Source organism: Pagrus pagrus (assembly GCF_965226575.1).
Source record: "Pagrus pagrus genome assembly, chromosome: 17".
In the NCBI taxonomy this organism is placed as follows: domain Eukaryota; kingdom Metazoa; phylum Chordata; class Actinopteri; order Spariformes; family Sparidae; genus Pagrus; species Pagrus pagrus.
In genome coordinates, this window is record NC_140201.1 from 21,075,086 (window position 1) to 21,091,463 (window position 16,378).

A 16,378-nucleotide genomic window follows, 5' to 3' on the forward strand; every position below is an offset into this window, starting at 1 on the left:
GCCTCTGCCTCGCTTTCATGCTCAAATTTTTAACGTTTTGTTCAATCCGAGAGCAAATTGGACTTTTTTCACCTCAGGTCGGCCCAAAAGTAGCGAAGGAACAAGAGGCATCACTCACACCTCTTGACAGAGCTAACCATCAGTTTACCACGGTCTGAAATTGGCAGCGGTGAGAAGCATACAATTAGAAATCATTACTCTGCACCTAACTGCTGCTGACAGGCATGGGCACGACAAATGAGGAAATGGAAAGATTATAACACAATTTCTCTCTCCTGTACACATCTGCTAATTCACTTGCCAGGTCTAAATAAATGCATTCATTTAAAAATGATTTGACAAACCATGCCTACCGCTTGGATTAGAGACACCGCGGCTGCAGAAGAAAATGTTATATATTTACAGGAGGCTTTGCACCGTTAAATCAAATCCATCACCAACCTGGAAGGCATTTTTTAACATATTTAATTTTTTCTTGACAGAGCACTTTCATTTTGTTTTAAGAGGCTAACTAACTCTGCACAGGTCACGCACTGCAGCGAATGTGCAGAGGTCACAGTGGGACACATGAGTGTCCTTAATAAGCCAATTTGGAGGAAACAAAATAATGCAAAAAAGGACTGCCTTGAGTCACCATAATGAGTAGCATTACTTTTTTTTTTACTGTTGAGTGGACTCATTTCAGTATCCACTCAGAAGCATGTCCATAGCCACAGGGGCCTCATTTAGGAACGGGCTTGAAAAGTCCATATTTGAACTTTAAACTGTTATTACAGCAGCGGCAGAAAATCAAAACAACCTTTTTCCTCTTGAAAGTCACCACAGATCAGCATTTAGATTCCATGTAAAAAAAACATACATCTCTTTGCTCCATGACCCTGAACAAAAGTGACCTTTTGCTGTGTTTCACCCTTGACTCAAGCACGAACGAAAACTTCACAAACTCTCCGGCCCGCACTGCTGCTTTTTAACCAGGGCAAGTTAAACAATGCACCCATTGGCCTGAATTTAAATTCACAAGGTCATAAAGAAATATTATTCATATAGCGCTGCCGGGCTGATGTCCAAAAACCTTCCTATCCATCCCTGCATTAGCATCAGTAAGTTAAATATTATAATTACAACACAAACCGTAAGAACCGCTCGACTGTACCTGATCTCGTCCGGTCCATCTGTAAGTGAGCAGAAGTCGGCAGTTTGTGTGGTTTGGCGCTCCACTCTCCTGCTCACAGATATAATTTGCTCTTTCCCCTCCTCTGCTGCCTGAGCATCACACTGAGCCTCCTGCAATGCCCCCGTCAAGCTGCGTAATTTCGTGGACGGCACAAACACTGAACAATTATTGGTGCGCATAACATCTCACTTGAAGTGGAACGCCTGAGCTATCACAAGCCATAAGCAGAGAATCATGGGGAACACACAATACTACACTATTGTTTGATTTGTATCTGATTATTGCATTAAAGGTGTAATATGTAAAGAATTGGTCAATCCAAACAAAGAGCGGGCTGCATTTCACCAGAATAACCACTTACTGCTTCTAACTTTAGTTGCTGTTTGCTAGATAGCCCAGTTAGCTGTGCAGCTAGCGATCCACACTGGGAGATCAGAGAGGTATTTTGAGACAGGACAGGCCGCAGCTAGCTTGTTAGCCTGCTAACTTTATGAGAAAAATCTCTGCAACAAAATACATAAACATCTTTGATATAACGTCAAACCTGTTACTTTCTTACTACTCTGATTTTAATTGCAGTTAATTGTTGAATGTCTTAAACCAAAATTCCTACATATTGGACCTTTAAAGGAGACCTATTATGTTCTTTCATTTTTTTCCTTTCCTTCAATGTGCTGTATAGTATCATGTCCATGGCATAGGTCACGAAAGCTAAAGAGGGCAAAGTCAACGCCAATGGGAGCTCCTCTCTCCCACAGAAAACACTGCTCCTGAAGTGCCTGAAACGCCTTGTCAGTGTGCCCGCCTTTAATTCTGTGACATCAAAAAGTCACACATTTGCATAATTTTGTGCCGCAGTTCACAGTACAAGTGAAGCTAACTGAAAGCTGAAAACAGGACAGAGACAATCATAGACACAAGGAGCGGTGCTGGCTCACGCCTGTGTGAACCGACCAATCAGAGCAGACTGGGTATTCAGGGGGAGGGCCTTAAAGAGACAGGAGGTAAAACCGAGTGTCTTAGACTGAGGGGGAATACAGTGCTGCAGTATGTAAACCTATTCTAGTTGCAACCCAAGTTAAAATTATGAACTGGAAAATGAGCATAACATGTCTCCTTTAAACAGAAAGAAACATTACAGATGCTTTTTACAGTTCCACTGAGTGGGATTGAGAGATCTCTAGAGGTGAGTTTTGCAGAAATCAACCAACTAAACACACCTCCACCATCCCTACGGTGATGGATGCTAAAATGTGAAAGGCCCTATAGCCAGTGTTTGGTCTGTCCTTTCTGGGCTACCGTAGAAAGATGGTGATGCAACATGGCGGACTCTGTGGGAGAGGACCCACTCCCTCTGTAGATTAGACTTCACTAAGGTAACAAAAACACAACTATTCTTAGTTTCAGGCTATTATATGCTAATGAAAACATGCAGTAAATGTGAATATTATATTCTGTTTCTGCCCCTAAATCCTACACACTGCACCTTTAAAGGCTGCCTTGCATTTAAGCCCATTTATGAGAAGGAGGTGGACAGTCTCTCACCATGGGGGAAGAATAATAACGGAGAGCTGAGCACTGAAACCTGCAGGAAACATGCAGGACTGACTTCTAAAAGAAACTGCCTGCTCATCATCCCTTGCAGATGAACGGCTCAGTGGTGAACTCAGCCGAGTCTGTAATGTTTTGATAGTTCACCATCATCCCCGGAATAGCATGAGAACATCTCCTAAAGCCCATCGGAGGATTTCCTTCACGCGGACCCCGCAGGTAGCCCTGAGCTTCACAACCAATTCTCAGGTTTAGTAATCAAAAGCATCTTCACATCCTCCCTTCCTGTCTGCCTGGGCTCTAAGCCTCGCTGTATTGCTGCTCAGTGGGCAGCTGGCTGAAGGAAAGGACAAGAGAGATTGTCATCACGTTTCCCATTGCTGTGTGTTTCGTGAAAAACTTTCATCTGAGAGACAGCACTGATCCACTGAGAGCAAAACGCACCACAACACCTGAACAGTTTGCTCAGGTGTTAGTCTGTCTGCCTCCGTCTGGTATCGACAGCCTTCCAACCACCTCAGGCCCCTATGGAGCTGCAGTCCTACTACTGGAGCTGTTTAGCATATCCCATTTATTAGTAGTCTGCGTTCGCACCCTCCTGCCTTCTGCTTAATTGCTGGCAATGTATATCTGAGTTTATCTCTGTCAGGGTGTAACTCAGAGCCTATACTGCACCTATATGAGGTGACAACAGAATCAATAAAAGGCATATATGCAAATAAACGTATCACATCTGTTTCTGTATCGACATCTCTCCCATTTATTTCAAATACATTTGTTTTTTAATGCATGTCTCTTCAGTTTTTCATGCCTGATCGACCTGTGGTGTGTTTCCTATTTCCACACAACGTCCAGTGAAGACCGTGTATCTCCAAATTTGGTGATTTTGAAGTGTATTAAATGAGAATCAGAGGACATTTTCTTCTGGGATAAATGCACATATTTAAAGTCTGTCTTAGAAAAGTGCTTACAGAAAAAGAATTTCATATTCAAATGACTTTAAAGGAGCAATTTGTAAGATATGGCCGGAATTTTAGTTTAACATTATCAACAGGGTGTGAAGAAACAACAGTGCTGGCATTAGGTCAAAGACGTATCTCTAGCCTACTGTGTTGCGGAGATGTCTAGTTAGCATGCTAACCAGCTAGCCCTGGCCCCTAATACTGTCTGTAATCTCACTTTGCGCCACAAGAGGCGATAGTCTGATGCTCCCCTAGTTTTAGCTGGGAGATACACGCCAAAAAATTCACAAACTAAACTCACAAAATGTTGAGGAGTGAAATACTCCAGGCAAACTCTAGAGTCACAGGCTCCATGGCTAACCGTTAATTAGCTAACAGTAGCTAGCTACAGCAAAGATTAGCTAACAAAGGGCAGCAGTTATCTGTTACTTTTGTGAAATGCTGCCCCCTATGAGCCACATTCCTATTCTGCTCATGTTTTACAAATTACACTTTTGTCTTGAGAATATAGACACTAAATTCAATTAGCTCCCTTATTAGCTCGTGGATTTTGTTCCCCGTCTCTGACATTGTGATGTATTAGTGAGGGATGTTTTCATGGCTAGTATGGACATGAAGAATCATTACTGCCAACGATAACTCTTTAAATATACACATGTATGGACATGTGAGTATTTTAATACTGTCAGGCAGACTTGAAAAATGTAAGCCCATCCTTTAAGATAAATAACCCACTTAAAAACCAACTGTTATCTAAAACTCTGCCCAAAGCTGTAAATAGGCCAGTGTTTGGGTGCTAGAGAAAAGTTGACATGTTGGAGATATGTGGTTTTCACAGGATGATGACACACACTGTCGGTCTGGGGAAGATTCAGACAGCCACATGCCACCTCCAATACACAGCGGAGTCACCTGCTGCTTCTTCTCACCTACAGGCAAACAGCTTAACCAGGTTTCAGAGGCTCACGCCACCAGTGTGACGAGGGCGTGATCCCTCACGGACTTCCCACCCACAAACGCATACTGCCAATTTCATTCCCTGGAAGGCACAGCAAAGCTGGATATACCTGTCAGGGTTTGAACGCAAGTCTTTCCGTTTTTAACGAGGGTACACTGAGTTTTTCTCTGTCTGAATGTGTACTAGCTGTTTCTGAGACAAAAACATTTTCCAAATTAAATTAAATCTTCTTAACGAGCCCAACTATCTCCGTTTGATTTCATTATTCATTTCGCTGTCCTCCATGTTGGCACCGGCTCAGACGAGCCGAGCGCTGAAATTATGACAACTGTCCAAGGAGATGATGTAATTTAGGTTGTGTCACAGCAACAATGACACATTCCCAATCTGAGCATTTAAATTCAAGCTGCATGTAGGTCGCCTGTCTACGTCTGCGGCTCTGTGTCTCACGTCCATATGATCCGGATCACAAGTGGATAGGGAACCATGTCTGTGTCATGTCTGAGGAGATGGACAAATACATAATTGGGTCACCTTACACAACAGTGTTTTGCAGTGTTCTGTTCTGTACAAAACCAGACTGTACACTCTGCCACGTAAGCTTTTAGAAATTATGATCCAAGCCTCGTGTTCTCAGAACTTGTCCGTGTCTTTCAAGCATACTACAGTACAACACCTACCACTATGACTCAGAATTCCTCTATCATGCTAAACTGTTTCAGCGCAGCGCTTAACAATGAGCTCTCTATGTTCAGTACACACTGTGCCACGACGTCTGAATGCTCACTGAGGCCCAAGTCTGAATGTAGGTGGGGTGACGCTGTCTCTTCTGTCCCGCAGTGCTCATGAGCACATATTGTGAGGATCTGCTGCAATTTGCCACTGTCTGTGCCCCACGGCATCTTTTCTCCTTGCACCCATGTCACCTTGAATAAACTGTTATGAAGCTGATTAACTCACAAAGTGATTCAGACTCTGATGAAGTAAGGGACTGTATGAAAATGATTAGGCAGGAAGTTATGGGTGAGAAAGGGAGGCGATTTCTTTGTTGTTTCATCTGACGAGATAAAAAATGGTCAAAGGGGTGTAAGGCTCATACTTAGAGAAGTACAGCATACATTGGATCTTTATGGATACATCTAAATAACTATAAACTCAGGCCTCCTGTCTGATGAACATCTCAATAACAGTTTGGTTTCATTTAAAGAAGTTCAGTGACATGGAATGCTTTGCCATCTCATCTTTTACATTTAGCTCCTAGACAGTTTATTTTTTTCCCTTTTCTTTCTTTTTACCCCTTTTGTTTCCTCTTTCCTATTCTTTTAATACTTTCATCTTTATCTTTTTCCTGGAGAGTGCCCAGATCAAGCCCCTCTGAGGGTTTTTTGCACCTCTCCATCACATGTTTTGTTGCTCATGTTGATGATGTTTTTTTATTATCTGTATATGTGGAAACCAATAAAAGAAAAATATTTTTAAAAATAAAGACGTAAGTGATTAAACATTATTTCTACCGACAGTCATTAAAGAGCAGTTTAACAAAGTGGACCCAGTTCACTTATCACTTACTGATGAGGGTCGCCCCGATAGTATCAAACATGGCAAACTCAATATAAAATAAAGTATTACAGAGTCACACCACAACAACTAGTGAAAGAGGCACCCCGGAGCAGCTGACGGTGTTGCCAAGTAACCGTAAACTTTCTAGCCCTTGAAGCTAACATCAGCTAGCATACAACTGTTGACAGAAATGTAAAATCTCCCTACAGTTCTCACTGAAGAATAGGAAACCTGTGTTGTTTAACCTTTTGTTAAGCTTTTGTTTTTTTCTCACTGCAACACGTTTCTACGGCAAGGATCCATTTTGTTTACATCTGCTTCCCCATGAGATCACGCGAGAGAGCTGTGGAGCCAGAGCACTGAAGCCACAACCCCGCTGCTGCACAGAGCGGTGTTCGCTGTTTATTCAAATGTATTCTGAACACGTCACAATTACACAAATTCAACACTGCACTTCCTTGAGTCGTAATCAACAAACCTGCCAGGTGTGAAGTCGATTAGACGGACGGTTCTTCAGTTATGCGAATTACATACAGACATTTGAAGAAGGGTATAGCAGTTTACTTCTAGTGGGAAGTTCTACTAACTGTAGGGACAGCCTTTATTTATTTATTTTATTTTAAAAGTGCAGCTTGTTCACCCCCCCTCCCAAACCTGATAATTTTTGTACAGTCCCTAAATCATCATCACCATCAATCACTGAGCATCTGGTGCTTGAAGCAGAGACAGCACCAGGATTTATTTGAGCTAGCTCTGTTATTGACAGACACACTGATATATGACACGTCATGATGTGTACATGAGCCGCAGTGACTGATCTCTGTACTGTTTGTTATGAAAAGCAGCCCACTATTAAAGAGCCGCATGCAGTCATATGTTTACAACTGCTGCCGTGCCATGATTTCCCCATTTGTGTCACTCCACAGTTTATCTGCTGATGGAAGTTTAATGGGGGCACTACCCTGTTTATCCAGCCCGGAGCCCCCGGGGGCAGACGTGTCCTGTGCCCCCCTGCACTGCCAGACATCATTTAACCCTGTCCTGTGAGCGTCCACTCTATTGGATTGTACTGTAATGTGCAATGTGCATCTGTCCACTCAAGCCTCCGATCATCAGATACGTTAGGAAAACAAACTGTCATTATTGAACACGCAAGGCTGACACACGCACATCATTGCAGACAGCCGCTGTCCAGCCCTGCCTGTGCTGAACTGAACCTGGACAGTCAACATGCACTCCAAATGCATTTAATCGCCACAGTGATCAACTGGACAAACTTTTTTTTTAATTTTTTTTTAGTATTGGCTGCTGTTGCCTGTCAGAGTTGCCTTTACAGTCCAGATTTAGCATCAGAAATCCTCCGAACTCCATTTGACAGCACTTTTTATACAACAATAAAAGCGCGCGGTCCCTCCTTGGAGAGGAAATGTTTCTCTACCTACTCTGCAGCCAGGGAAACTCTTATCTTTAACATGACAGCCATTTCTATAAAAAGACACTAAAGTAGGACGTAATGCTTTGAATTAAAAGTATAATAACACGTCATTAATTATAAAAGAGGTGAACAGAGCCTACCTGTCTTGTTTCCATCTCTTTCTGGGTCCGAACTTTACGCACGAACATGCCGGCTACACCTCCTCTTCCTTTGTCTCCGCTCATAACGCTGACACACTTGGGATAAAAAAGTTTCCTCTCACCCCTCTAACTTTTTCATCTCCAAACTTCTGTCGGATAAATTATTTTTCCAACCATCCCTGACTTTGTGTATTCGAGCCTCCCAGCTGCAGAGGGCTGCAGGAGCGCAAATCAATGGAACAAAGTTGGGCTGCGTGCCATGACAGCAGCGGTGTTTGTGTATTTCTTTGTCCGTGCATGCCTCATGTCATGACTTCGTGTCCCGCCTTCAACTTCTCCGGCAGCGTGCGAAAAAAGCGCAATAAAGCTTCTGTATTGTCCCTGTAGGGACCGTGAGTGCGTCAGTGATGTTCAGAGGTGCGTTTAGATGGACGTAATGGTGTTTCTATCTGCTCTACTATCAATATAAGATTCTATATTATCCCTATAATGTTCCCACAGGGGCTTGTGGTGTATCAGCCCAGCAGTGAGCAGTGATCTCTTCTCACTTTATGGCATGTTGATCTTGTATGTTATCACTGTAATATTCCTGGGGACTCTGGTGTGCCACTTGTGTAGTAGCAGTATAAATTCAACCTTTTCCTGCTCTCACAGAGTGGAGATACAATAATGATGTAAAATACATAACACTGGAGACAATAGGAGAACAACAAGGAAGTCATGGCTACTGAAAACAGACATGGTAACTTTCAGAACAGGCATAATATGAATGTGTGTTCATTACACACATGAATAAAGTCAATATTTCTGAACACAGTGGAAGTAATGAGATGCTTTAGTTAAAGGAGCAGTTCACCCAAAGATGAAAATTTGGTCATTATCTACTCACCCCCGTGCAGATATGAGGTTGCATGAGGTTTTCGTAGTCCACAAAACATTTCTGGATCTTCACAGTAAAACAGCGTTGCAGCATTCCCCTAAATAACTGAAGTAGATGGGGACTTGTTTAAGAAAAATAAAACAACTGAGAATATCATAAAATGGGTCCATGTTTTTTTTTCAGAGCGTAATCAAAGTCTCCAGAAGCCCCAAGATCCCAAATTGATTTGAAAAGATGTTATTTACATTCTCTCTCAAGCTGAAGTCTTCACCGTAGCTGCTAAGCTAAAAGTGTTAGCGCTAATCTCGTCTGAAGTGGGTGCGCGAGCTCGACTGTACATAGAGGGTGTAAATAACCTCTTTTCAAATCAAATTGGGATCTCTGGACTTTGGGGGACTTGGATTATGTCAGACGAGGTGAATGGAGCAATTTTATGGGTTTTTTTCTGTTGTTTTTTTCTGTTTTAAAACAAGTACCCATCCACTTCAGCTGCTTAGGAGAATTCTGCAATGCTGGTTCATTGTAAAGATCCAGAAATATGTTTTAGACAACAAGACTTCACATGACTTTCCATCACCATGAGGGTGAGCAGATAACAACTGCATTCTATATTTTCAGCATTAAGTTAAAGGACTAATGCACCAATTTTAAAATGCTCCATTACAAGTAAAAGTCCTGCGTTTAAAATGCCACTCAAAGCAACATTATGTAACTTTTCACCTTAAAATAGCAGCTTCAAAATCATGTTGATGGTACAGTGTCTTGTAACAGGGTGGATGGTGTCTCTGTCTCAGTCACTTGTTTCTGCAATATGTAACTTCAGTGAGAGGGCAGGATCACAGAGTTACATACATATTGACTTCAACATACAAGTTTTCAACACATGACATTGTTAAGATGTAATGAGTATTGTCTGTAGTTAGCACCTACATCATGTCTGGCAAATGCTTCACACCAGGGATTTGTATTTGTGACAGTGGTGTTGCACTCAGAAATCACATAAAATGCCAATTTGTACATAATGTTGCTTTACATAAAAGTATGTTTAGTTAAAAACACTCATTCTGAAGGAATATCAATTGTTACGAGGTTTAGCTACTTAGTTTAGTGTAATTGTTTCAGGTCCCTTCAGAGGATCACAGCATACAACTGTGGGGTCGTGACATGATAAATGGGATACAAAAAAGCAAGTTCTGTTACACAAGTGCTTATTTCTGGGAATTTCTGAATCGCGGTGGAGTAGAAGAGTAAAGGTTCACAAACTGTACTGACGCACAGTGAGTGCAAGAGTGTAAGAAGTAATGTGACTATGACTTTTCAAAAGGACGTGAAGAGAAAAATCCACTCATTGTAAAGCAAAATCATTTCACACCAAACTTTAAACAAACTTGTGACAGATTGTATGACTGTTACTGAGCCACTGAATGAAAAGCATGAAGGATGAACTCTTTTTGTAATTACAGCACTCTCACAGAAGTGTACTTGTGTTTTCCGGTCTGTATTTGAAGCAGACATGTCCACTTGATCTCTCTCAGACTCACACAGGAAACAAATAAGCTGCTGCGATGGACCATGAAGGTCAGGTGTACGGCACCTCCACTCCTCTCACCGATGCATCTGTTCACACTCATGTGTATCTTCAAGTGGGCACAGTGTGAGAATGTGTGTGTGCGTGAGGAGAGCATCAACATCTCTTTTATCTCAGACTCTGGGGGTTGATTGGACTCTTATTTTTTTTCCAAAAAAAAAAAAAGGGACACCTCAAACACTATTTCCTGTGTGATGTCAGGCTTATTGCAGCCATCTGGGGGCCGGCGTCTCGTCTTTGGGATGGTGTGTGTAATGACCATGCCTTATCTTTCTCATTACCCGGGCAGACATGTCAGAGGAAAGCTGGAGACGACCCTGCTCTCCTGACAGAGAGAGAGATGGAAATAATTACCAATGTCTCTTGTGGAATAGGGCGTAAATTGATACACACTAAATACTGTACCTCAGGGGTCTCTCTCTCGGTTTTTTTTTTTTTTCTGCCTCTATTTCTCGTCAGATGTACTAGACAAATGAATGCATCCAGAAGGAATTAATTGGATTTGGGAGCAGTCTCCTGCACGATCCACCAGGACAGACAAACACCCCCCCTCCTCTGCACCCTCACACACACACACACACACACCCTCACACAGACAGACACACACTCATCCTCCTTTATTCCAGTCATGCCTTGCAGAAATGTCTGACGCCTCCCCCCACCTACCCCACCACACCCCGATGGATCAGTCTGTGTCCCTTATCCCTCACACACACACACACACACACACACGCACACACACACGGGGCGGCGCGGCGTATTGCAGCCTCTCTCTTGGATACAGTGTTTCCATGGCAGCCACGTTTTCTGCACGTGTAGAATCAGACGGAGTAAGAGATGGAGAAAGAGACCACTCCTATCGATTCACTGGCTGGCTATTGATTCACAGTCTGCAGCTGCACACTTGCCTACTGCAAACACACGCACGTACGCACATTCAACGTGCACGCGCGCACAAAGAGTGTAAACATCAGAGGAACAGATTGGATCTTTTTGAATGAGGCCGTGGAATGTGAGAGCGGAGGCTCACCTTTTCTTGAAAAGAGGGCTTCGACATGTGTGGCTGATGTTTTTTCAGTGTTACATGAGGCTGCTAGGTAACTGAGTGGATGGGTCAAAGGAGGGGAAAAACCACAAGAGGAGAACACTTGACACTTTTCAGTTCCAGCTGATTTTATTTCCTTCTTGGAAGAAAAGAAAAACAAATAAAAAAACGACAATCTGTACAGAGGTCTGAGAGGCAGTGATTGACCCAAACATTGGCTGGTTTTTGAGCTATAAACATCAAAAATGATATTGGCATGATTGGACAAAACATGATCATACACAGCATATTGCACAAATGAAAAAAGAAAAGAGGACGATAGAAAAAAAAAGATGTCTCGAAGGTACAAAAGAAAAAAAAAGAGAGAGAAAAAGAAACTCCTGGACCACAATCATCTTCAACATAAGGATGTCCAAAGATGGGCTGTCCTAGTGCCTGTCGTTGATCATCATCATCATACATAAAACACACAATCTTTGCTTATAGTACAGTCAGTTTACATAAATATCTTCATGTTATTATTCTTTTAAAAATCTTAAACACAACAGCTATAGCTACATATACCTGAATCTGAAATACAAATGCTATTTGCCATGCCATAATATAGGAAAACAATTAGCCTGCTATACTTAGCCAACAGGTACAGAAAGGTTAAATACTATTTTTTGATGCAATTTGCGCAATAACAGATGAAGCACTTCATACATCTCCCTCCCTCCAAAGTCTAGGCAAAGTGGAATGAGTGTGAAATTCCATCCAGTGGTTCAAATAAAACTTATCTTGATAATAAAAAGCACACAGAGGTATTAGCTCTATCCAAACAGTGACTCTCTGGGATCTTTCACTCATATACTTTAGGTCTATGTGTGTACTGGAAAAAACAGTCACCACTCAGACTGGGAGCAGCCTCAGTGGCGCATTGTTTACTTGGCTGGTGAAACTGGAGTCACTGTGCCATTAAGAAGCATGTGGGTAAATACTGTAAACACTGTGTGAGGTCAGATTGTGCCAAAACAACCCCCCCTCTGCACGTCTAAACACCAATGTAGATCCAGACAACAATGTTGTAGGCTACCCACTCGCCGGAAAAAACCCCTTTCTATAGATTTTGTACAAAAATACAAGTAGAAAATCATGACACACTCAAATCTCCTTAAAAGTGAGAGACGTCAGACATTTTAAATAAGATACACTTCTAGCCCTTCCGCGCTGGATACAGACAGGTGTATGTGCACGAACACAAACGAGACCTGTACGAGGACAATACTTCTATGTATAAAAAAGTTTGGCCGGTATAAATACATCAATATAAAAAACGTCATCTGACACAGAGGAACTACAAAGTTGAAGCACTAGGCAGAAAGGATGCGCGTCGGGGAACGTTGGTCCTGAATTGTGCACTGAGTGTTTAAAAAGGTTTTCAGAAAAAGAAAGGTTTCTCTGAAGTTTGGAGTCAGTCTTTGTTTTATGTCCTGCCGTTGAAAGAGAAGCTGGTGATAGTGAATTGTGTCCTATGGTCACACAAAAAAATTTTTTGCGCAAATTACGCAGCAATGAACATTTTTACGCATTTTAACAACAACAAAATCCTCCTTTATCTCGGAGGGCATGCGTGTTGATATTGAAACTACTTCGAGTTCGGAGAAGAAAAAAAAAAACTACACCTGAATAGCAACTTGATGGTCGATGTGAATTGGCTATATCTTAAACAAAAAACCCAAACATGACGAGCTCTCCAGTAAATGCCCCTTTTCCCCGACCCAAAATAACACCAAGATTCAGAGTTCAGTCTCAGTCCTCGTCCTCTGAACGTTTGAGCTCGAGTCCGTGTGTTTCACTGCTCTCTGCTTACATTCACTCCTCCTCCGTGTCCAAATGCAAACTAAGCATTTCCCCCTCTGTCTGCGCGTTCCCGTCAAGCACACCGAGCGCTGTCCAAGTCTGTGAGCCGCGCGTACCTGGGCATCAACTCGCACACAGGCCACCTTTTTCTTTCCTGTTTTCACTCTCCCTTATTCAGTGAAAGAACGGCGGAAACGTTGTGGTCTGGACGCACGCGCCTGTCATGAGGGGGGGTTGTTGAACAGTTCAAAACGTGTTGGGGACGTCGCGGTTCCTCTCCTCACCGTGGTCCTTTTTTTTTTCAGTAGGTGAACACCAGGTTGGAGATGGTGGACTCCAGCCAGTCTCCTGAGATCATCTCGCTGACCTCCGGGGTGCAGTAGTCGGGGAAGTCGAAGTGAGATCCCGCCCCGCACTCCCCGAAGCTCCAGTCCAAGTCTCGGTCCAGCTCCGCGTCGGAGAAGCCCATGCCGCCCAGGGACATGCTCTCAAACCCGGGGCTCGGGTTCAGGTCGAGCCGCTCGTCCTCAAACTCTTCATCTGATGATGAGGATGACACAGATGAGGAAGAGTGAGAGGCTGACGGTGTCGGGGAGGAGGCGCGAGCGTACCTGAGGCGCGCGGTGTGTGATGAGTCGCTGGCCGCCGGGCTCTGCTCCTCGTACAGGCTCAGCGGGTCGCTGGACTCGGCCGAGCTGCTCAGGGTGGGACTGGCCGGGACTCCCACAGAGGGAGGCCCGCTCTCCAGGCTGCCCGCCCCGCCGAACATGTGGCCGCGCCTCGCCTCTCCGCCGCGCTTCTCTGGGATCTGTCTGGCTCCAGACACTGACCTGGATTTGAAGAGCGCCTGGTGGTCGCCGGGAGACGCGTAGTCCTGCCCCGGAGCGCTCTTCACGCCCCCCTGTTTGTGCGTCCTGCTCACTCCTTTGGACGCGGGGCTCCTTTTCACGCCGGCTTTGGCGCTGCGCTCCCCGCTCTTCTCCCCGCGCTCCGCCTGCTTACTCGCCCCGCTGCCCGACTTGACTTTCTTCCTGGGCCGGTACTTGTAGTCAGGGTAGTCGGCCATGTGTTTGAGCCTGAGCCGCTCCGCCTCGCGGATGAACGGGATCTTGTCCGTGTCTTTCAGCAGCTTCCAGCGCTTCCCCAGCCGCTTGGAGATCTCCGCGTTGTGCATGTCCGGCGACTGCTCCATAATCTTCCTCCTCTCGATCTGCGACCACACCATGAAGGCGTTCATGGGTCTCTTGATGTGACCCGTCGGAGTTTTGCACCACGCCAAGTCGCTGCGCACCCCGGAGGAGGGGGACTCGGGGGTCGGAGACACGTCCATCTCCAAGTCCATCTCTCCCGTGTCCGTGGAGTCCCCGCCGGGGGAATGAGCGTGGGCGCTCTCTGTCTGGCTCATGTGCTGCACCATCCTCTCCTCCAAGTGTCTGGAAACACCGCTCAGTGCTTTCACAAAGTTCAAGTGCGCAAAAAAAAAATGCCTCTCAGGCTTTCACGAGAAGAAAAAAAAAGATATTCCTCACTTGTTCTCAATTCAGGCGCTCTGAAAAAGTTCACCCAAGTCTCTTCTTTTTTTTCAGCTCAGCCCGTCTTCTCTCTCAACTTCTACCAGCGCGCCTCTCGGAAACAAGAAAAAAAAATAATAAATCCCGAAACTAACAGCAACTTTCAACTGCCTGTGCGGCTGAAAACTCGCCCTGCAAGGTTCAAAACGCGCCGCTGTGGGCAACAGCAGTGCAAGTCCCTTATGTGAACCTGGCTGTCTGCAGCGCAGCTTGTCTGTGCGGTTGAGGAACCATGTGGTTGAATGGAGCGGCTGCGCTTTCTCATAGTCTCCCTGTTTCCTGAGCGCTCTGTAATATTACTGTAAACACAACAACGAGAACCTCGCCGTTTTATACCCTCATCGCGAGATATAACAGCCAATCGGCGTCTGTCTCCATCCTGATTTTTCACCCGGGCCACTCCCCCCTCGCCTGCCATTGGCTGAATAAAAAAAAACGGGTAATAATAATAATAATGTGCAATGAGGATCGGTGTGTCTGACCTCATTCCTGTCAGACTCCACTGGAAGAAAGACGAACTCGGTGTGCACGCGTGTGTGTGTCTGTGTGTCTGTGTGTGTTTAAGAGGAACACAGTGTCCTTTACCCCCGCTGCAAGGGGAAGCTCACAAGGATATACTTAGAAGTTGATTACTTTCATGTGGATGAGTACTGACTAAATTTAGATGATGTGTAATGGAGAGGGGGGGTGAGGAAGTGCTGAGAAAACACACCAAAAAAGAAGGAGAAAAAAAAGCAGCCACAACATGTTGTGTTAGTCACGCTGCAGTGTGGTGAAGCAGGGATGTGAGCGTGAGGGCGAACCCACCCAAACACAGCTCACCCAACCTGTTATTTTACAAATCATGACAACACCGGCTCACATCGTTACATCACTGCACCGGGGCGCTATAAGCAGCTGCAAGTGAGGTGTGTTTTTATTTACACCCGGCGTCAGTGCATTATGGTGAACCAGAGGGAGCTGGAAACCAATAATTAGGAATATGTGTAGAATTATGTATGAGGGCCACACAGAAATAACAGAGTCACTCCTGCAGCTCCACATACCTCCTCCTCCTCCTCCTCCTCCTCCTCCTCCACAGCAGCCCCATTATGTTAACACGTCCGTGTCATGTAGGATCACATTACAGCCTGTGTCGCTAGATGTCAGGCTAGAGCCAAAGGGAGCTGATGAGGTGTGCATTGTGTGTACGTATGTGCGTGTGTGTGTGTGAGCATGATGCATCTCCGTCCTGTAGCTGGCTGCTCTGAGCTTGCCTTCATTAAATCATGCAGGTGATGTCATGAGAGCTGACTGACATGAGTGTGTGTGTTTGTGTTTGTGTGTGTGGGAGAAATCAGCCTCGACAATCAGCGAGAAATGTGTTTATGTAGCGTGATTAGAGCTCCATGTAGTCCAACACAACACCAGTGATGCACTTATGATGCGTGTGCCTCAGTTATGTCAGGCTATAACAGTCAAACTCTTTAAAATTTCACAACTCCTTCCTTTACACCCCACCCCCCCCCCAGCCGGGTGCTTACATAAATCAAACACATAAATAATAATGAGCTGCTTCATCAGTCTATATCTTGAGCTGCCCCAATTACAAGTGTGCACCTGCCACTGGATTACTATCTGCCTCTATCTCCACACACACACAGAGGCACACACGCACACGCTCACGCTCACG

At 44.5% G+C, this 16,378-nt stretch overlaps 1 protein-coding gene across 1 annotated transcript; it reads right to left on the bottom strand.

Annotated features, from left to right (window-relative positions):
- Positions 1–11,396: 11,396 nt before the first annotated feature.
- On the bottom strand, positions 11,397–14,991 carry sox4a (SRY-box transcription factor 4a). Its single transcript, XM_084379919.1, has one exon. The coding sequence runs from the start codon at positions 14,550–14,552 to the stop codon at positions 13,437–13,439; it is 1,116 nt and encodes a 371-aa protein (XP_084236045.1). The 5' UTR covers positions 14,553–14,991; the 3' UTR covers positions 11,397–13,436.
- Between the last annotated feature and the right edge of the window lie 1,387 nt (positions 14,992–16,378).